Source organism: Centroberyx affinis, unplaced genomic scaffold (genome assembly GCF_046629955.1).
Source record: "Centroberyx affinis isolate AG114_WGS23_722 - 3 ecotype Tasmania unplaced genomic scaffold, CSIRO-AGI_Caff_v1 ptg002909l_1, whole genome shotgun sequence".
Classification (NCBI taxonomy): domain Eukaryota; kingdom Metazoa; phylum Chordata; class Actinopteri; order Beryciformes; family Berycidae; genus Centroberyx; species Centroberyx affinis.
In genome coordinates this window covers 1-15,579 of record NW_027281033.1, presented here as the reverse complement: position 1 = coordinate 15,579, position 15,579 = coordinate 1, and the positions used below count along the sequence as shown (strand labels likewise).

The following is a 15,579-nucleotide window of genomic DNA, read 5'->3' as shown; positions in this document are numbered from 1 at the left end:
AATCTTAAATGTCATAATTGCTGGAATATGATCTATGTTCAGTACAAAGACAGGCAAATAATATCGACACTGACCGACATCAGATTGCCATGTCAGCCAAAAGCAGCCTAGACGGCTCAGACAGAGGAACAAACCACAAGCTCGAGTTTCTCATTGATCATTGATGATATTTTGGGAGTTCTGGGTGCTGGTGTTCACATATCAGCTTATAAGGAAACTCGAACCCTACCAGCTGATGGGCTTGTTAGGGAACATTGCTGGAGCAGCAAAGGACAGCAGGATGCCTGGCCTGACAGATTGGGTTTGGCCTCTGTGTTTCAGGGGGACAAATGCACACCGGCCAATCTGGATACATGCATGGCACAGCTAACTCACCGCCAAGGCTGTCATGCCTTCATGCCTGTTAGCGTTACAAAGTTATTAATTCTTACTATTTACAGGCTGTCAGTGGAGACGACCAAATATGCGAAGGTCAGCATGGTTAACATCATGACAGGCTAAAAAAAAAGTTCACTTTTAGTTTTCCCACGTTCTAAAAATACATGCTTTGAAAGGGTATTTATGAGTCTGTACCCCCATTAGTGTGTTATTTTCTGGTTACATCCTGTTATGCAAAGTGGCAATTTCCTAATTGCATTCAGCTTAATATGATGATCTGGTTCTCTAAATTACAAAATTACAAAAATGTCTGTTTGCTGTTATTTCTTGAAATCAAATGACCTATTAATTTTTGAGAGAATTTATGTCAAATTTGATAAAATAGTAACCGAATGTTGTGAATTCACCACACACACACAGACACACACACACACACACACACACACACACACACAAACACCTACACTTGCTGGAGAAGTTAAGGGAGTGTTTTCCAAGGCCTGTCAAGGAATGTTACAGCCAAGAATCGACAGTCAGTTTTTAAGTCCACAAAATCTCAGCCAGGTATAACTGCCATGGCTCAACACTTGAGAAAAAAAACCTTTGGGGCATTGAAACCCACGGTGCCAAATGATGGTCTTTCACTTTTCTTGAATACATTCTTGCAGAAACGCTACAGTTCATATAGACTATAGGCTATGTGTATAGGCCATGTGACTCCATGCATATTGAACATCATCTGTGAATTTTGAATATGAAATGTCACCATTGTTGGCCATTCTTCCTGGGACGTATGCTAATAAGCTGACAATGTTTCTTGGTAACCCTTTATTATGATGAGTTTAGTGCTTGGTAAGATGTTCTTTTAGACAAACTTGTGATTATAAGGCCTGAAGCTGATAACTAGCACACATCTATGTACATATAGGCCTATGAAATATAATAAAAGATGAGTTGATTCCACATAACTGCACTATGAGTTACAGTGCATTGGTGGTGGGGTGGGGTGGGGTAGTCCTGCAGGGTTGAGACCCATGGGCCCCAGGGAGTCTTCCTCCGGCCCTGGGTCACACAGGCTAAACGTTATGGTGAATGGCAGTAGATTATTGTATTAAAATGAGAAAGACCACAGAAATAGAATGGTTCATAAAATCTTTATTGCTTCTGCTTCTGTGATAAAGACCAAGGCCTCCATGGCCGCGCGTTCATCAGTGTTGGGCAGGCTCCTTAATCAAAAAATTAATCCAAATTACTTACTTACTTATGTCATTACTTTACTAGCCTATTACTCCCAGGGAACAGTACTTCATTAGACTCTTCCATTACTTTTCCCTTACATCCCTTAATTGGGACTTGCATCCCCTCTTGTCTTTCATGTGTCTATGTTCGTTCCTGTCTTCCTTTTACTTGACAAATCAAAGTGGGAATATTTCCATCCAGAGAAAGTAAAATTTTCTGCCATTTCTCACCCAGGCTTGCAGTGTCAGAGGACATGTGACCAAATCTACTCATGGGGATAGATGGGGATCATCATGGTTTTTGGATAATTCAACTTTAATTTGACATTTAGAGGGGGATGATAACAAAAGTAACGACCTACTTTTTGATTTGTAACTTATTATTACTGAAATTGGAATAGTAATTCGTTACACTGCTCGTTACTGGATTACATTACTGTTACGCATTACTAGGCAACACATTACCATCCAACATTGCTTATAATAGGCTATCGCTTTACCACAGTCCCCCCACAGACGAGACAGAGCCATCACAGCGCACTGACAGCACCAGTCCCTCCTCACACCTCACTTTACAGCCGAGGGAAGAAACACACTTTGGAAAAATCAACCGAAGTATTCTACCGCGCATCCAGGATGACATCTCCGGTCACCAAAGCGATGATAGAATCCTACGCGCTCATGGTCATGGTCATGGGCACGTTTTTCGTCTATTTCTGCGGCATGGTGTGGGCTTTCTGCAACCCAAAACTGAGCGGAGCCGAGGAGGGACCTGCGGCCGAGGAAGAGGCAGCGGCACCCGCGGACAGCTGCTGGGTCTGCGCTCCAAAACATCCACAGAGTTGCCGCTGTGCAGGTGCGCATCCACCGGCACCGCAACACACCGGAGACTGGCTCACTCAGACCACTTACATCAACTTTTTGGGGGATACTGACAGTCTGCTGTCGGATTACACTGGATTCTGCTGTGAGGATCATGGAACCGTAAACAACAAGAGTGGGAGTAGTTCCTTATGGATTGAATAGGCTGTTGGCTCACCTATCGACACTGTTTGGTTGTTTTTAAGAGAGCGAGGTGTTTATTCCACAGCTCGATTTGTCTCCCTAAATAATTCATGCTGTACTGAGTCTGTGAAAGTGTAAAGAAGAAGTATTGATGAAGTGAAGGAAACGAAGGAAGAATAATAGGCAGTGCTCAGTTTTATTTTAAAGGTTTTGTTCTTTCTCCTGAACCATCACAGCGTGCATGATGCATCAGGAGTTCACCTGCCTAACTGACATTATTTTATGCCCAGATACAGACAATACAGATGAAACAGCAAACCAAACATAAATAGCTTATACTGTAGAGTCATTGCAACATTTCATCACCCCATATGACCTGGTTCCTCCAAGCTGTAAATTCAGGCTTACATGTTGCAGGTACTGTATGTATCTATGACAGCAAATGTGTAGGCTGCACCTGTATGGTCTGTGAAGCAGGAATAAAACACTCAGAGTAACCTAGATGTGAGTAATAGGCCTACGCATTATGATGGGCCAGGCACTGCATGGCTACTGTGAAGACGCTGGGATACTCTTTTGTTTTTCCTTCAGTGTCTTCCTCACTTTATCTTCTAGCTGCAGTAATTTCTCATACAAGGCCTCTGACATGTCTTCATCAACATCCATCTGCAAAGGGAACAGAAACGTTAGAAAGGAAAGTACAGAACATCAGAGCATGAGCGATAGTTGATATCTGACACCGATTTGACACAGATAGGAGCAAAAGCGAGACTTGCCAGAAGAGATGATGGCACAATATTTCAGAATTTTGTCAAAACAGTTTACAAAACAATTTAAACTTAAAATATAGAGGAGATACTGTTGATTGGCATCATTCAGTCTTGCTTTTTCCTCACCACACCATACCTTACGTGACTGTGTGTAGTTGTGGCCCAGCCCGGACGTTAAGCTGTGGTATTTGGCTTGAGGGTCCAGTGATTCTGGCTTTTGCTTAAACAGCCAGAACTACAAGGGAGGACAGCATTCATGAATGACTCTGCATGACTACACTCTGAGTTGTGTATGAAAAGTTGAAATGTGCATTTTTACCTACCAGGGCCTCAGCTCCGTTATAAGGTGTCAGGGTGAACGTGTTGGTGAACACTCTGATCTGTGATAATGAAAGAGAGATGTGTTCAGATGCAACCAAATAATTTAAACGTTTTATAATTCTTACACCCAGCACAGCATATATATTTTCCGATCACAAACAAAACAAACTCATAAAACAGATATATATCAATATTAGGGCTGCATGATATTGACAAATAATCATATTGCGATTATTTTTCTGAATATTGGAATTGTGAAATAAATTGCAATACAGTATACAGACCGATTTTTCAATATTTTACATTTATCAGCAAACAAGAAACATGTTTAATAAAAAAAAAAAAACTGAGACGTGGTTGCTTAATATTTGCTGGTCTAATTTATATACCATGTTTAGGAGTCTATTTTGAGCACCCACCACTCTGATAAAATAATTGCAGTCTCTTGCAATTTATAAACGTATGCAGTTAATATATTCGATTAATTGCGCAGCTCTAATCAATATATTGCGTGAGGTGGACTAACAAGCCAGAAGACAGGCAGGAGCACGGTCCAGAGGAAAGCTGGGAAGGAGGGCAGGATGCCGTAGGTCAGGTTGGTCATCACAAAACCTGGACAGATCACCGATGAGTACAAACCCTAGAAAGCACAGTCGGAGCACAAAGACCACAGGAGTGTGTTTGTCAAGTCATACACACTGAAATGTTGCCTGTGTCTTGGATTATGTGTTAAATTCAGCAGTGAGGTGTGTATGTAGGAGCCGACCTGTTTGTTGAAGTATGTGTTGAGCGCCAGGCTGAGCAGGTCGGAGGCATATTTAGAGGAGCTGTAGGGCTGGGTGCCTTTCTGGTGCTGCATGTCTTCAAGGTTAAAAGCTGAGCGGTGAGCGTTACTGGAGGAGGTCCAGATCACCTGGGAGGGCCGGCCCGCCTGGCACAGGACCGGCTCCAGCTCCCTGACCTGGACCAGGACAACACAGGGAGACACAGGGAGACACAGGGAGACACAGGGAGACACAGGGAGACACAGGGAGACACAGGGAGACACAGGGAGACACAGGGAAACAGCCTCAGATTGGTAATGATGCTACATCGTGATTTCTCGATGATTTCTCTCAGGCTCCATAAACTAAGTAACAAAGTTATATCCTAGCAAAACGTTCCTGATTGGGGTGTTTTGGTCTGATAAACACCCTTTAATTGGTCTTACAAAAATATTATGGGTGGGAATTTTCCTCCAACCCTCTAAATGTGTGTGTGGAATAGTGGAATTGCAGTAAAAGTGTTTTTCCTCCCTAATATTTTTCTAAACTAAAGAGTTGGAGTTAAGAGTCTATGGATGCCAATCTATTCCTGCTCAACCTCTTCCACTAAATGGTGTGAATACAGATGGATTAGCAATTCCGGCAAGTCTAAACAGGAATACCGTACAGGTTTCTGTGCGGTGATGCCTTAAAACAAGTCAGCATAGTCAGGATTCATCTGCAAACACCCGAAGTAAGCAGAATACTAGATGGGAATCTAAAGTAAGCTGTCAGCAGTGACCTTAAGGCTGGGAGAGGACAGTGTGCAGTCATAGAAATCAAGGTGTTAATTTTTAATGAGCATTGTTGCTAAGTGACAGGCAGATCCAGTATCCCCTACATTTCTTCAAGGGCAAACAGCCAGCAGGAATAACTTTCCCTGAAGAAGTCTGTAGAGAACAGAATTTTCTACTGTATATTCTATGTGTATGTGGACATCATACCAGGTGCCAGAGTGACACTTCAGCACCCAAAGTATCAGTGACTCACTAGTAGGAAGTGACCGAAGAGGTTGGTGGCGAATACTTCCTGCATTCCATCAGCGGTGACGGCGTCCCTCTGCGTCAGGATCCCCTCCCCAGTGGCAAACATGGTGACGACTTTGCTGCGATACAGATATTACAGAGATGTGAACTCTAGCATGGAAAATAGATGGTTGACATAAACAATGTTAGAATGGATGGATATGCTGTATATCACCAGTTACAGTACTAGTCAATGGTGCATGTCAGCACCTAAAATCAAAACTGTACCTGGAGAAGAGGCCTTTGAAAAAGGCTTTCGCATCAAACTGGGGGTTTGGCATGATGCCTGCATTGAGGTAGAGGTAGTCCAGTCGGTTATACCTGTAGGAGACATGAAAACCACATCTGGAGATACTTCATTCTTTTACTTTCTATGCTCCAGGCCTCATTTCAGTGCTGTTTAAAGCATAGTTTTGTGCAATAAATCTAGCTGTAAATGCAGCACATAAAGTTCTTTGGTAATCACTTGGAATGGAAACGCTGAAATACAAATTTGCCAACAACGTGCCACACCAGTTTTGGTTGCAGTCTCTTGCACCATCAACCGAGGGGAGTGTCTGTGTCTCCCACCGGGCCTGATAACATTCTAAAGGAAACCCTGCTATGCACACCAGGGTTGGGGCCATTCATGAATTGAATTGAGAATGCATTGTATTCAATTCCTGGAGTTGGAATTGGAATTGGAATGTCACCCAGCTCTAAGGAAACAGAATTGGAACTGAATTGGAATGACAGCAAACAGAATTGAATTCCATTAAATTGTATGAAATTCCACTTCTAAGAGAGTTTGTCTTGACTTGCTAAACATTATAAATAAAACATTATGAGTCGAATAAAAGACAGTTAAACAAATCAAATACATTCAAGTCTTAATGTATGTATTCCCAGTATATGTACTGCATCAAATACCAAATACCACCTGAAAGGTCCCTTTAACATTGTATGATATTCAGTATTGACAATATACAATACTATGTGTAATCTCCACAGATAGTGGTAAGAAAAAACAAAAAAACATGTAATTTCACAGAATTTAACTGAATTAAATTCAACTTCAACTTCCAATTCAATTCCAGTTCTGTTTCCTGTAGGTTTTTTCAAATTCCAATTCCTCAGTTGAACTGGAATAGATGAGGTCATTCATGAATTGTCCCCAACCCTGATGCACATTAAAGCACCAATATCTGGCAACACAACTTGATTCTTTGTGATTATGGAAGTCTTACCTACTCAGCTGTCAGTGGGACATGAAAGTGTTCTGTGTTAATGATTATTTGGGTATTTGAATATGTGTGTTTAATTTCCAGGCTGTGAATCTATTGTAACTTTCAACAGCTGTGCATGTCCTCCCACCTGAGTTTGACCTCATGTGCAGCAGTGAGGACTGAGGTGATGCTGCTGGTGTCCAGCTGCAGCAAGGCCACCTGGGCAGTGGGGTGAGAGGTCAGGAGGGCGGAGCGAGCGGCCTGAGCCCGGCGCAGGTTCCTGCAGGCCAGACAGAGCTGGAGACCCGAGTCTTCTGTCAGGAGACGCTCACAAAGAGCCAGGCCAATGCCACTGTAGGGACAGACACACACACACACACACACACAGTCCATACAGTCCTGTATTACTGTCTACTGGCTACATTTAAACTACTACTACTTAAGGCCTAAATGTTGGTCCTTTTCAACACACACACACACACACACACACACACACACACACACACACACACACACACAGAAGACTTTTGGACCAAAGACACGGCAATGCTGCCTTCTATTAGTATCAGTGATGGCACTAATTTAAGATAACGCTATGTCCACTGATTGCAAAATTGACCTTGTGCTTAGGCAACTCCACACATCATATGAAAAACAGAGTATATCCATGTCTGAATTTATTCACCAACACAGTTTGAACTATCCTCACTCCTGGATTGTTGCGCCAGTACAGTATGAATTGTCTGTTGCTTTCATCAAAGGTGTTGGAGAAAGTATTTTCTGTCATGAATCTCTACAGACTCAAAGAAGGCGGACTTCAAGTTTCTAACGAGAACAAAAAATACAGCAATTACCTATTTGCTCCCGTCACCAAAACCACCTTATTCATCTTTAATGCTCCAAACTGTCATGAAACCGTATATAGAATCTACTAAGTTTACAGCAACATGATCTTTCAAAACCGCTTTCTCTGTCGATAGTGTGCCGTCCTCTTCCCTGAGCTCATATTCTTGGCCCCGCCTCCATGTTCTGATTGGATGCTGCAGCAGCTCTTAACCAATAATATTACGACTACAGTCAGCTCAGCTCCAAGGACAACCCACACAGTATAAAAAATTAAAAAGTGACTACAAATAAGGCAAGAGTTGTCATGGAAATAGTATTCCCCATTTTATTTAATTTTTATTTTGTCTATCACAATGTACAATTACCACAACTCAACTTTTGTTTACACTTATATAAAACATTCTCATAAAAAAACAAACATTTGAGTACAAAGATCTAATAAAACTAAACAAATCATGAATTTGTAAGGGTGCAATAACATTTTTACAACTATACATCTGCCACCAATTCATTTATAACTAATTATAAAGCAGTCATACACTGAGAAGATCGTAAATGCCATAAAAAAGGTTTCTTTGACTGATCAAAATCATTGCATGCCTCATCTCTATTGACAGTTTAAAATACACAAATTTATTTCCAAACCAATTGTCATATTTAACTTATATGTACAGATATTTTGCATAGATCCCAAAGCAAAAGAAAGAAAGAAACAGAGAATTTAAAGTAGTAAAGCATTCCACAGATTGCAAGACAGAAATGGCTCTGACTTCCACGTCACAAAAGTTGAAAATACAACGCATTATGGCTGCCAGCTATAAGAGACTTTCATGGACAAGGTAAGTGGGGCAAAGCCCACTGATAAGAATACAGCTGAACCTATGTGTAATGGTTGAACCAGTGATATTTAGTTTACGCAACAGAGATTTAAACAGCATGCACATTGTTAAGCCAGTTTGGGCGAAATGAATACAAAAGACCAAGAAAGAATCATACATACATTAATTCTAAAAGAAAGAGTAAATTGACTGTCAATAACTGGAACCCACAGGTGAGGCGGTGCTTGTGTTAGATCAATAGATGTCATCAGCTAATATAAATCTAGCAGCCATAACCGTTATTCCTAACTAAACACATGATTCAGGTTGCATATTCCCATTTCATATACATTCCTGATTTCAAAGATCACTCACTTCTCTCTTTCAACTGAAACAAGTTATAAGCAGTTCTGCATTAACTTTTTCTTCACCCACAACACACTCAGTAACATCTTAACACCGATACAGACAGTAAACACATACAGCTGATCCATCGTAGCACACATGGCTAAAACACAGGCTGGATTCTTGATAAACACCTTGCAACCTCTGATGAAGTATCATGCTGATTTTAATTTGTATTCAGTGGTAGTTCAAAGACAGCTTGCAGTGGAAAAAAGGTACTTCTGAAGCAATTTGTTTGGTGTGTAAAGATCCAAAATGAATTGAAATAAGATACTCCAAATGCCTAATGACGCTCATCTTACAGAGCATATCAATGCACAAATATATCAACAAAACATAAACAGAACAAACAAATATGGACATATAAATATTAATACAAAATATTGATATTTGAGATTTAGAAATATCTATTGAAAATACACAGTCATATACACTGATGGTCAAATATCACTGTAAGGAAACTGCAGGGGAGATGACATAGAAATTTGTAACTCAGATTGCTTGGAGAATGTCTGAGAGGCTGAGATGAAAAACTTGTTTGAAATAAACGTAACAGTGATGGTTTGTTGCGCTCTTTTTTTCCCTTCTACATTCAAGCAGTCTTCCAAAAGAAAACACAAGAAAGTTCTTCAATTCAAAAATATTGCATAACATTGCTATCAATACTTCAAACATTGTAACATGGGAAATTTAAACTCATTTAAAAAAAATGAAATAAAAAGCACATTTTTAAAAAAGTGCCAAATGTTACTTGCTACATTTCATTTTGGCTTCTTCAACGTACAATACAACCAAGGGTCATATTCTTGATATTAAGTGTGTGTGTGTGTGTGTGTGTGTGTGTGTGTCTATACACAAGCACATGAGATAGAGTGCGTGTGTGTGTGTGTGTGTGTGTGTGTGTTTGGTTTGGTTGGTGTACTCTATTTGCATAAGCAGAATAGAGTTTTAAGCAGGTGAATGTGTTTGTTAGAATACCTGTATGTCTATAAAACATCTTAGCCAATGTGACTGTGCTAACCAAACTCAAATTGGCACACACACACCAATTGTCTCTGGTTGTCCATCTTTGTAGTGTGTAAGTCCATGAAACAGTGTTTCCCAAATCGTAGCTTGGAGCCCACAGGTGGGTCTCACCCTGTCTCTGCTGAACCAAGATAGCTTAAACCTGGATTGTACTTGAAACATGGTCTACTCTATGTCATGCACCATTTATTTTAGAGGTGAGAGGACTGGGAACACCGTGCTCAACGCTGCCTCGGCTTAAGGCTGGCTGTCCAGGAGGGCTCGGTGTATTTCCTGGAAGGAAGGCCGCTCCTTTGTGTTCCTCCTCCAGCAGCTCAGCATGATCTTGTAGAGCGAGTCTGGACACAGCACAGGCTGAGGCAGGTAGATCTGCACAACAAGGAGCGAGAAATGAGCCACGAGGGGTTTGGTGGTGTTGATATGTGCGAGCTGAATATGTGTGTATAACAACACTAACCTGTCTTTTCTGGTCCCTGAAGAACTCCCCTGTGTTCTCTATCACCTGCTCATCAGTGAGCTGAGAGTAGGGCTGCTCCTTGCAGAAGGTTAGTGTCTCCCACAGGGTGACCCCGAAGGCCCACACATCACTAGCTGTGGTGAACTTTCCCTGGAGAGAGAAAGATGGCGTAAATACACACAGAAAAATACAAATTAGTTATGCCATAGAAGAACCATTTTGGTTCCACAAAGACCCTTTCAAGAACCTTTTAATATCTTTGGGATTTTAAAAGGTTGTTAATTCTTAGTTATTGGATGGAAGGTGATGGCATAAATGTGGAAAATAACCAAACACCTCCATATATATTGTGCAATTGCAAATGAGGCTATACAAGGGCAGATAAACAAAAACACAATGAAGGTGTCTAAGCAAAGGATTGCAGAAATGGTTCTTTAAAGAACTGAAAGGTTCTTTGAGGAACCAGAAATGGTTCTTCTATGGCATCACTCCGTATTTTTCCGTGTGTAGTGACGTACATCATTTGAGCCTATAAATACTTTTATTAGATCCACGGCAATACAAACACTGGGGCCTCAGTAAATATTACAGGGATAGAGACTATCAACATCACAACAAGAAAACATCAAAATGGGAGGATTTGGTATTTTAGGGGATGGGCTCCTAATCATAATACAAGACAAATGATTCCATATCTGTCCAGTAGGGGTCCTCACCAGCAGGATGCTCTCCCAGGACATCCAGCGTATAGGCAGGACCGCTCTGCCCTGGATGCGGTAGTAGTCACCGCTGTACAGGTTCCTGCTCATGCCAAAGTCAGCTATCTTTATAGTGTAGTTCTTGCCCACCAGGCAGTTCCGCGTGGCCAAGTCTCGATGGACGAAGTTTAGGGAGGAGAGGTACTTCATCCCTGATGCTATCTGAGTGGCCATGTAGCACAGATTACTGTAGCTGCAGAGGAGAGAGGAGAGAGAGCGCTATGTGTTGGGGAAAAGAAAGACATAGGTAAATAGCATACACAGCCACTGACTCACTCATTCACTTTCTCCCTCATTCCTTCACCACTCACCTGACAGTAGGAGCATTGCTGAGCAGGGCAAGCTGTCCCTCGGGTTCGTGGCGGGACAGAAACTGGTTGAGGTCTCCATTCTCCATGTACTCTGTGATCATACAGAGAGGGTCGCTGTAGATGCACACAGCTAGCAGACGGATGATGTTGGGGTCCTTCAGACGAGACATGATCTTTATCTCTTTCAGGAAGTCGTTCCTACCAACACAAAAAGAAACGTGACATACTGAAAAGAGGTCAGAATGATATGAACTCAACATTAACATTTCAAGATCAGGTACAGGTTCTAAGTACTGTATTTGGTGTGGATCAGTCGATACCTTGCATTCTTGTTGGCGTCTGAACGGAGCATCTTTACAGCCACTAGAACTGGCTGGTTCTCACTGACGTCAAACGAAAACTCTTCGTTCATGAACTCCTGCATTCCCTCTGCCTCACACAGGTGGACCTGAGAGAAGAGAAGAGAAGAGAAGAGAAGAGAAGAGAAGAGAAGAGAAGAGAAGAGAAGAGAAGAGAAGAGAGAAGAGTTTAACAATTTTTACATCAATGCTAAACTCAAAAAAATTGTCTGTGAATAGTTTTTTTTACATCAGCTGCATCTTTTTCATACATGAAGACAGTTCTGTGTGTGATTTGACAGAATATCCACTGCTGTAAGTAAAACAGTTGCAGGACACACACCTCTCCAAACTGGCCCTCTCCCAGCTTCTCTTTGAAGGTGAGCAGTTTCCGTGGGAACTCCTCCACGGCAACATCCTTCCCTGACAACAGGTCCATAGTTAATGCAGGTATGGCGTATGTGTTGCTCCCCGTCACGCCCTGCAGGTTGACAATGTCCGCCTCTGCGTAGTGAGGGGCGCCATCTTGGATCACAGTAGCCGCGGTAGATTTGGAAGCAGCTGTGCTAGTAGAAGCTGGAAAACGATTATGGGAGGTCATAACCGGGAATCTCGACAAGTGATAAGTGAGATGAAAGTGTGTTTGTGCCTGGTTGTGTTGATTTTGGTTGTGTTTGATTTGTTTTGTCCACCCACCGGGCTCCTCGGAGTTCTGGGCAAACTCCGGCAGCTTGCATATGAGTCGCGAAGGCTCCTGGTAGTCCGAGCCGAGGGGGAAGATACGCTCGTAGGTGGAGCTGGACTCCAGTTCGCTGGTGGCAGTTGACTGGTTGTTGTGGTTGTAGGCGAACGTCTCGCTCTGTATTGACAGACTAGCAGTTAGTTCATCATCCAGCATCCGGCGAGAGGCCTAGAATAAAGGAGTGGGGGTGAAGGAACACATCTGACCGCCTCCCAGAGGAAAAAAAAACAGGAATCTCAATGGAATTTACGATACTGTAAAATCACTGATAACTCACCTTCTCCAGCATCTTCTGCCACACCTGCCTCCACAAGATGATGACGATGATGGCCACGAGGATGAAGATGATGGCCACTAAACAACCAATCAGAATTCGGGTGTTGCTGTCATCTACTTTGTGGGTGGGGTCATCCCCTGGGGAGGGGATAGGGAGAGACACCTTTTGATTGGATGAAAAGTATACGATAGGAAGTTGGCTTTGAGACTGTGTGTGTGTGTGTGTGTGTGTGTGTGTGTGTGTGTGTAGGGGTCACTGACCTGGTTGTGTGCTAGTTGGAGGTCCAGTCTTGGGCGGAGCCAGTGTTGTGTTGTACATGGCCGTATCTGAAAGAGACACAGTGCTGATCAGGACTTGACAGCTGATTTTGAATTACAGAACCAATTGACTTTAATAGAGTTTTGTTTTTATTTGGCTATATTATTTTTTTAGGTATATTCATATACATTCTTGAAGAGTTTGAGTACTTGATAGAAAATAGTTTGCTGCAATCCTCCAACTTTCATAACCCATCAAATTCAAAATAGAGGTCAATTTATGTCAGTGTTTACAAACATGACCAATGTAAACAAACCTTTTACAGTCTCAAAATAAATATGTAAATATGAAATTGTGTGATCAGTGATGAAAGAACAAAAAACGTCTCCACTGGGGCAACAGTGTTTCTACCAGGCGGTGCCACACAGATTGTACACACAGTTCCTCGGTCTACCTGACTGGAAGGTGATCTCGCTGAACATCATCCAGGCATCAGCGAAGTAGAACTGGCACTTGATGGCGCTGGCCATGTGATTGGCCAGGTTGACAGTGACGAATCGGGCGCTGGGGTTCTTCTCGTCCACCACAGGGGTGAAGGAGAGGGGCGTGGCCTCCCAGTCGGACTCGGAGCGGAAGTGACACACCACCTGGCGGAAGGCCTTGATGTGCCGCGAGAACATGTTGTTGCAATGGACCTGGACACAGAAAAAGACACATGGAGAGTCTTAGAGTACCGCTGGGACCAGAGAGAGAGAGAGAGAGGGAGGGAGAGAGAGAGAGGGAGGGAGAGAGAGAGAGAGAGAGAAATGGAAATGGAAGAATGGGGGAATGTGTTATCACTATGTTATCAGGACCCTCACCTTCATGGTGGTGAAGTTGCGCGTGCGGTCGAACTCAAACATGATTTCAACATATCCACTGGGGAAACTCTCATTGGTCCAACCCACATAGTCATATCCCGGCCACACATTGTAGACGTGACTGTGGGTAAAATCGTCCAGACCGCACACTCCATCCGTCAGCTGGCCCAGGCCCTCTGTCATACTGAGAAACAGAGAGGAAGAGCGACGGTGGAAGAAACACACAATTAGATTACAATTATGTTTTTTATGCATTGCCTTTTTACCAACATGCAGTATTTTCAGAGTATCAGCATCTCAGTCAAAAGGATTTTATGGTACAACTATTCACCACTAGGTGGTAGCATTATGAAACCGATTCCTCCCTTTTGCTTTTGGCTTTGGTATCAGAACATGGGCCATTTTCTTTTTCCTCTGCACTGTTTCCTAGAGAGAGAGGGGGAGGGCTGTGTCATGGAGGACATTATTCACCCTGCTATGATTCAAACACTAACAAGGACAAAGGACTCCGATTGGTTCTCCCTAGTCTTGAAGCTTTGTTAGCATGGCTGACTCAGTCACTCCCATCCGTTGTTACTTAAGAGTCAACCACCATGACCCCCGCACACCGCCGTCTGTCTCCTGCTCTCACCATGGTGACCAGACAACAACAGGGTCACTGCGGATCTCTGGCTCCAAGGTTTGGGTAAAAGTAAAAAGTACTGACGAAGGCAGAGAGGAATGATGCAGGAATATGGAGGTGGGTGAAAAAATAAAAAAAGAGGCCGGACATGAGGAAGAGTTATGATGGTGAAGAGGGAGTAAGGAAACGCACAAACACAGTGACCCCTACACACACACACACACACACACAGACACACACACCTGTAGATGACAGCTCCATCATAGACAGAGTCGTTGAGGTAAACAGGATAATTGGGCAAATTCATCTGTTCCCCTGCTGGAGCGTTGTAGGACACTAAACCATCTGCAGGCAAAGAAAAGGAGAAATAAAAGTAAATAAATAAAAGTTTTATCATCACCAACTATTTATGTAATCAATTAATCAATAATTATTTGTTTTACCACAATTAGTAGCCTACTGTTGGTCTTATCTGTTTTTATTGCTTGGATGTTTGTTTTTTACTATGCTGGCTTCATAATTGCCCCCTCAAGAGTTTTTTTTTACTTAATTGAATTGAACTATTTTGCTGTATTGTGTTTTGATATGATCATTATGTACTTCCATGTATTAACCGTTTATTTTTCGACAGTGTTATGAAAAGCCTGACCCATGCTAGGTCACAGAGAACCAGAGCTGCTCCTCCTCTATCTTTATGAGTTCAAAGATAAGGTCTCTGTGTTTCAGCTGTAAAATCTTTGTCCAGCACTTCCTCACTTATCCACTCTCAGTCCTTTACAGGCCTCTTTTCTCTCTGCAGTCTTTTTCCCCCTCTCACCGAGCCATTCGCAGCCGTAGAGCTCCACTCTCATGCAGACGTTCATGGAGTGGTCGGTGACGGGCATGAAGCGGACGAAGCGAGCGATGATGGGCGGCTCCAGGTCCTTGAGGACGATGTCGTAGGCGTTCCTGTTCCCCTCGATCACCTGCACGCACAACAGATACACCTTGACCCTTGACCTTGAGAAGATCAGTGAACTAGATAATGTTTGAAATAACTACACGTCTTCATCACTAATTAACGATCACAAAATCATAACCTCCTCCTATCACTTATAGATAATGGAAATTAATGAA

General features: G+C 42.5%; 2 protein-coding genes across 3 annotated transcripts; both read right to left on the bottom strand.

Annotated features, from left to right (window-relative positions):
- Nucleotides 1-2,909: 2,909 nt before the first annotated feature.
- On the bottom strand, nt 2,910-7,701 carry hsd17b7 (hydroxysteroid (17-beta) dehydrogenase 7). 2 transcript variants are annotated; one of them, XM_071536587.1, is made up of 9 exons: nt 7,600-7,701; nt 6,894-7,097; nt 5,764-5,861; nt 5,506-5,615; nt 4,479-4,673; nt 4,239-4,352; nt 3,715-3,771; nt 3,528-3,626; nt 2,910-3,287 (listed from the first exon to the last, which is right to left on the bottom strand). In XM_071536587.1, exons 1-9 carry the CDS (start codon nt 7,632-7,634, stop codon nt 3,171-3,173), a joined length of 1,029 nt encoding a protein of 342 aa, XP_071392688.1. In that variant the 5' UTR covers nt 7,635-7,701; the 3' UTR covers nt 2,910-3,170. The 2 variants fall into 2 exon arrangements, with proteins under 2 accessions (XP_071392688.1, XP_071392687.1); XM_071536586.1 differs by having other exon boundaries at nt 5,506-5,620; nt 5,769-5,861.
- A 316-nt stretch (nt 7,702-8,017) lies between these two features.
- ddr2a (discoidin domain receptor tyrosine kinase 2a) lies at nt 8,018-15,428 on the bottom strand (the record flags this gene model as incomplete). The annotated part of the gene is made up of 13 exons (XM_071536574.1): nt 8,018-10,209; nt 10,298-10,447; nt 11,014-11,248; nt 11,367-11,564; nt 11,687-11,814; nt 12,048-12,280; nt 12,401-12,614; nt 12,724-12,860; nt 12,984-13,049; nt 13,436-13,676; nt 13,842-14,025; nt 14,706-14,808; nt 15,281-15,428. Coding segments are annotated over 13 exons (2,169 nt in total), but the record flags the coding sequence as incomplete, so codon positions are not given.
- Nucleotides 15,429-15,579: the final 151 nt, after the last annotated feature.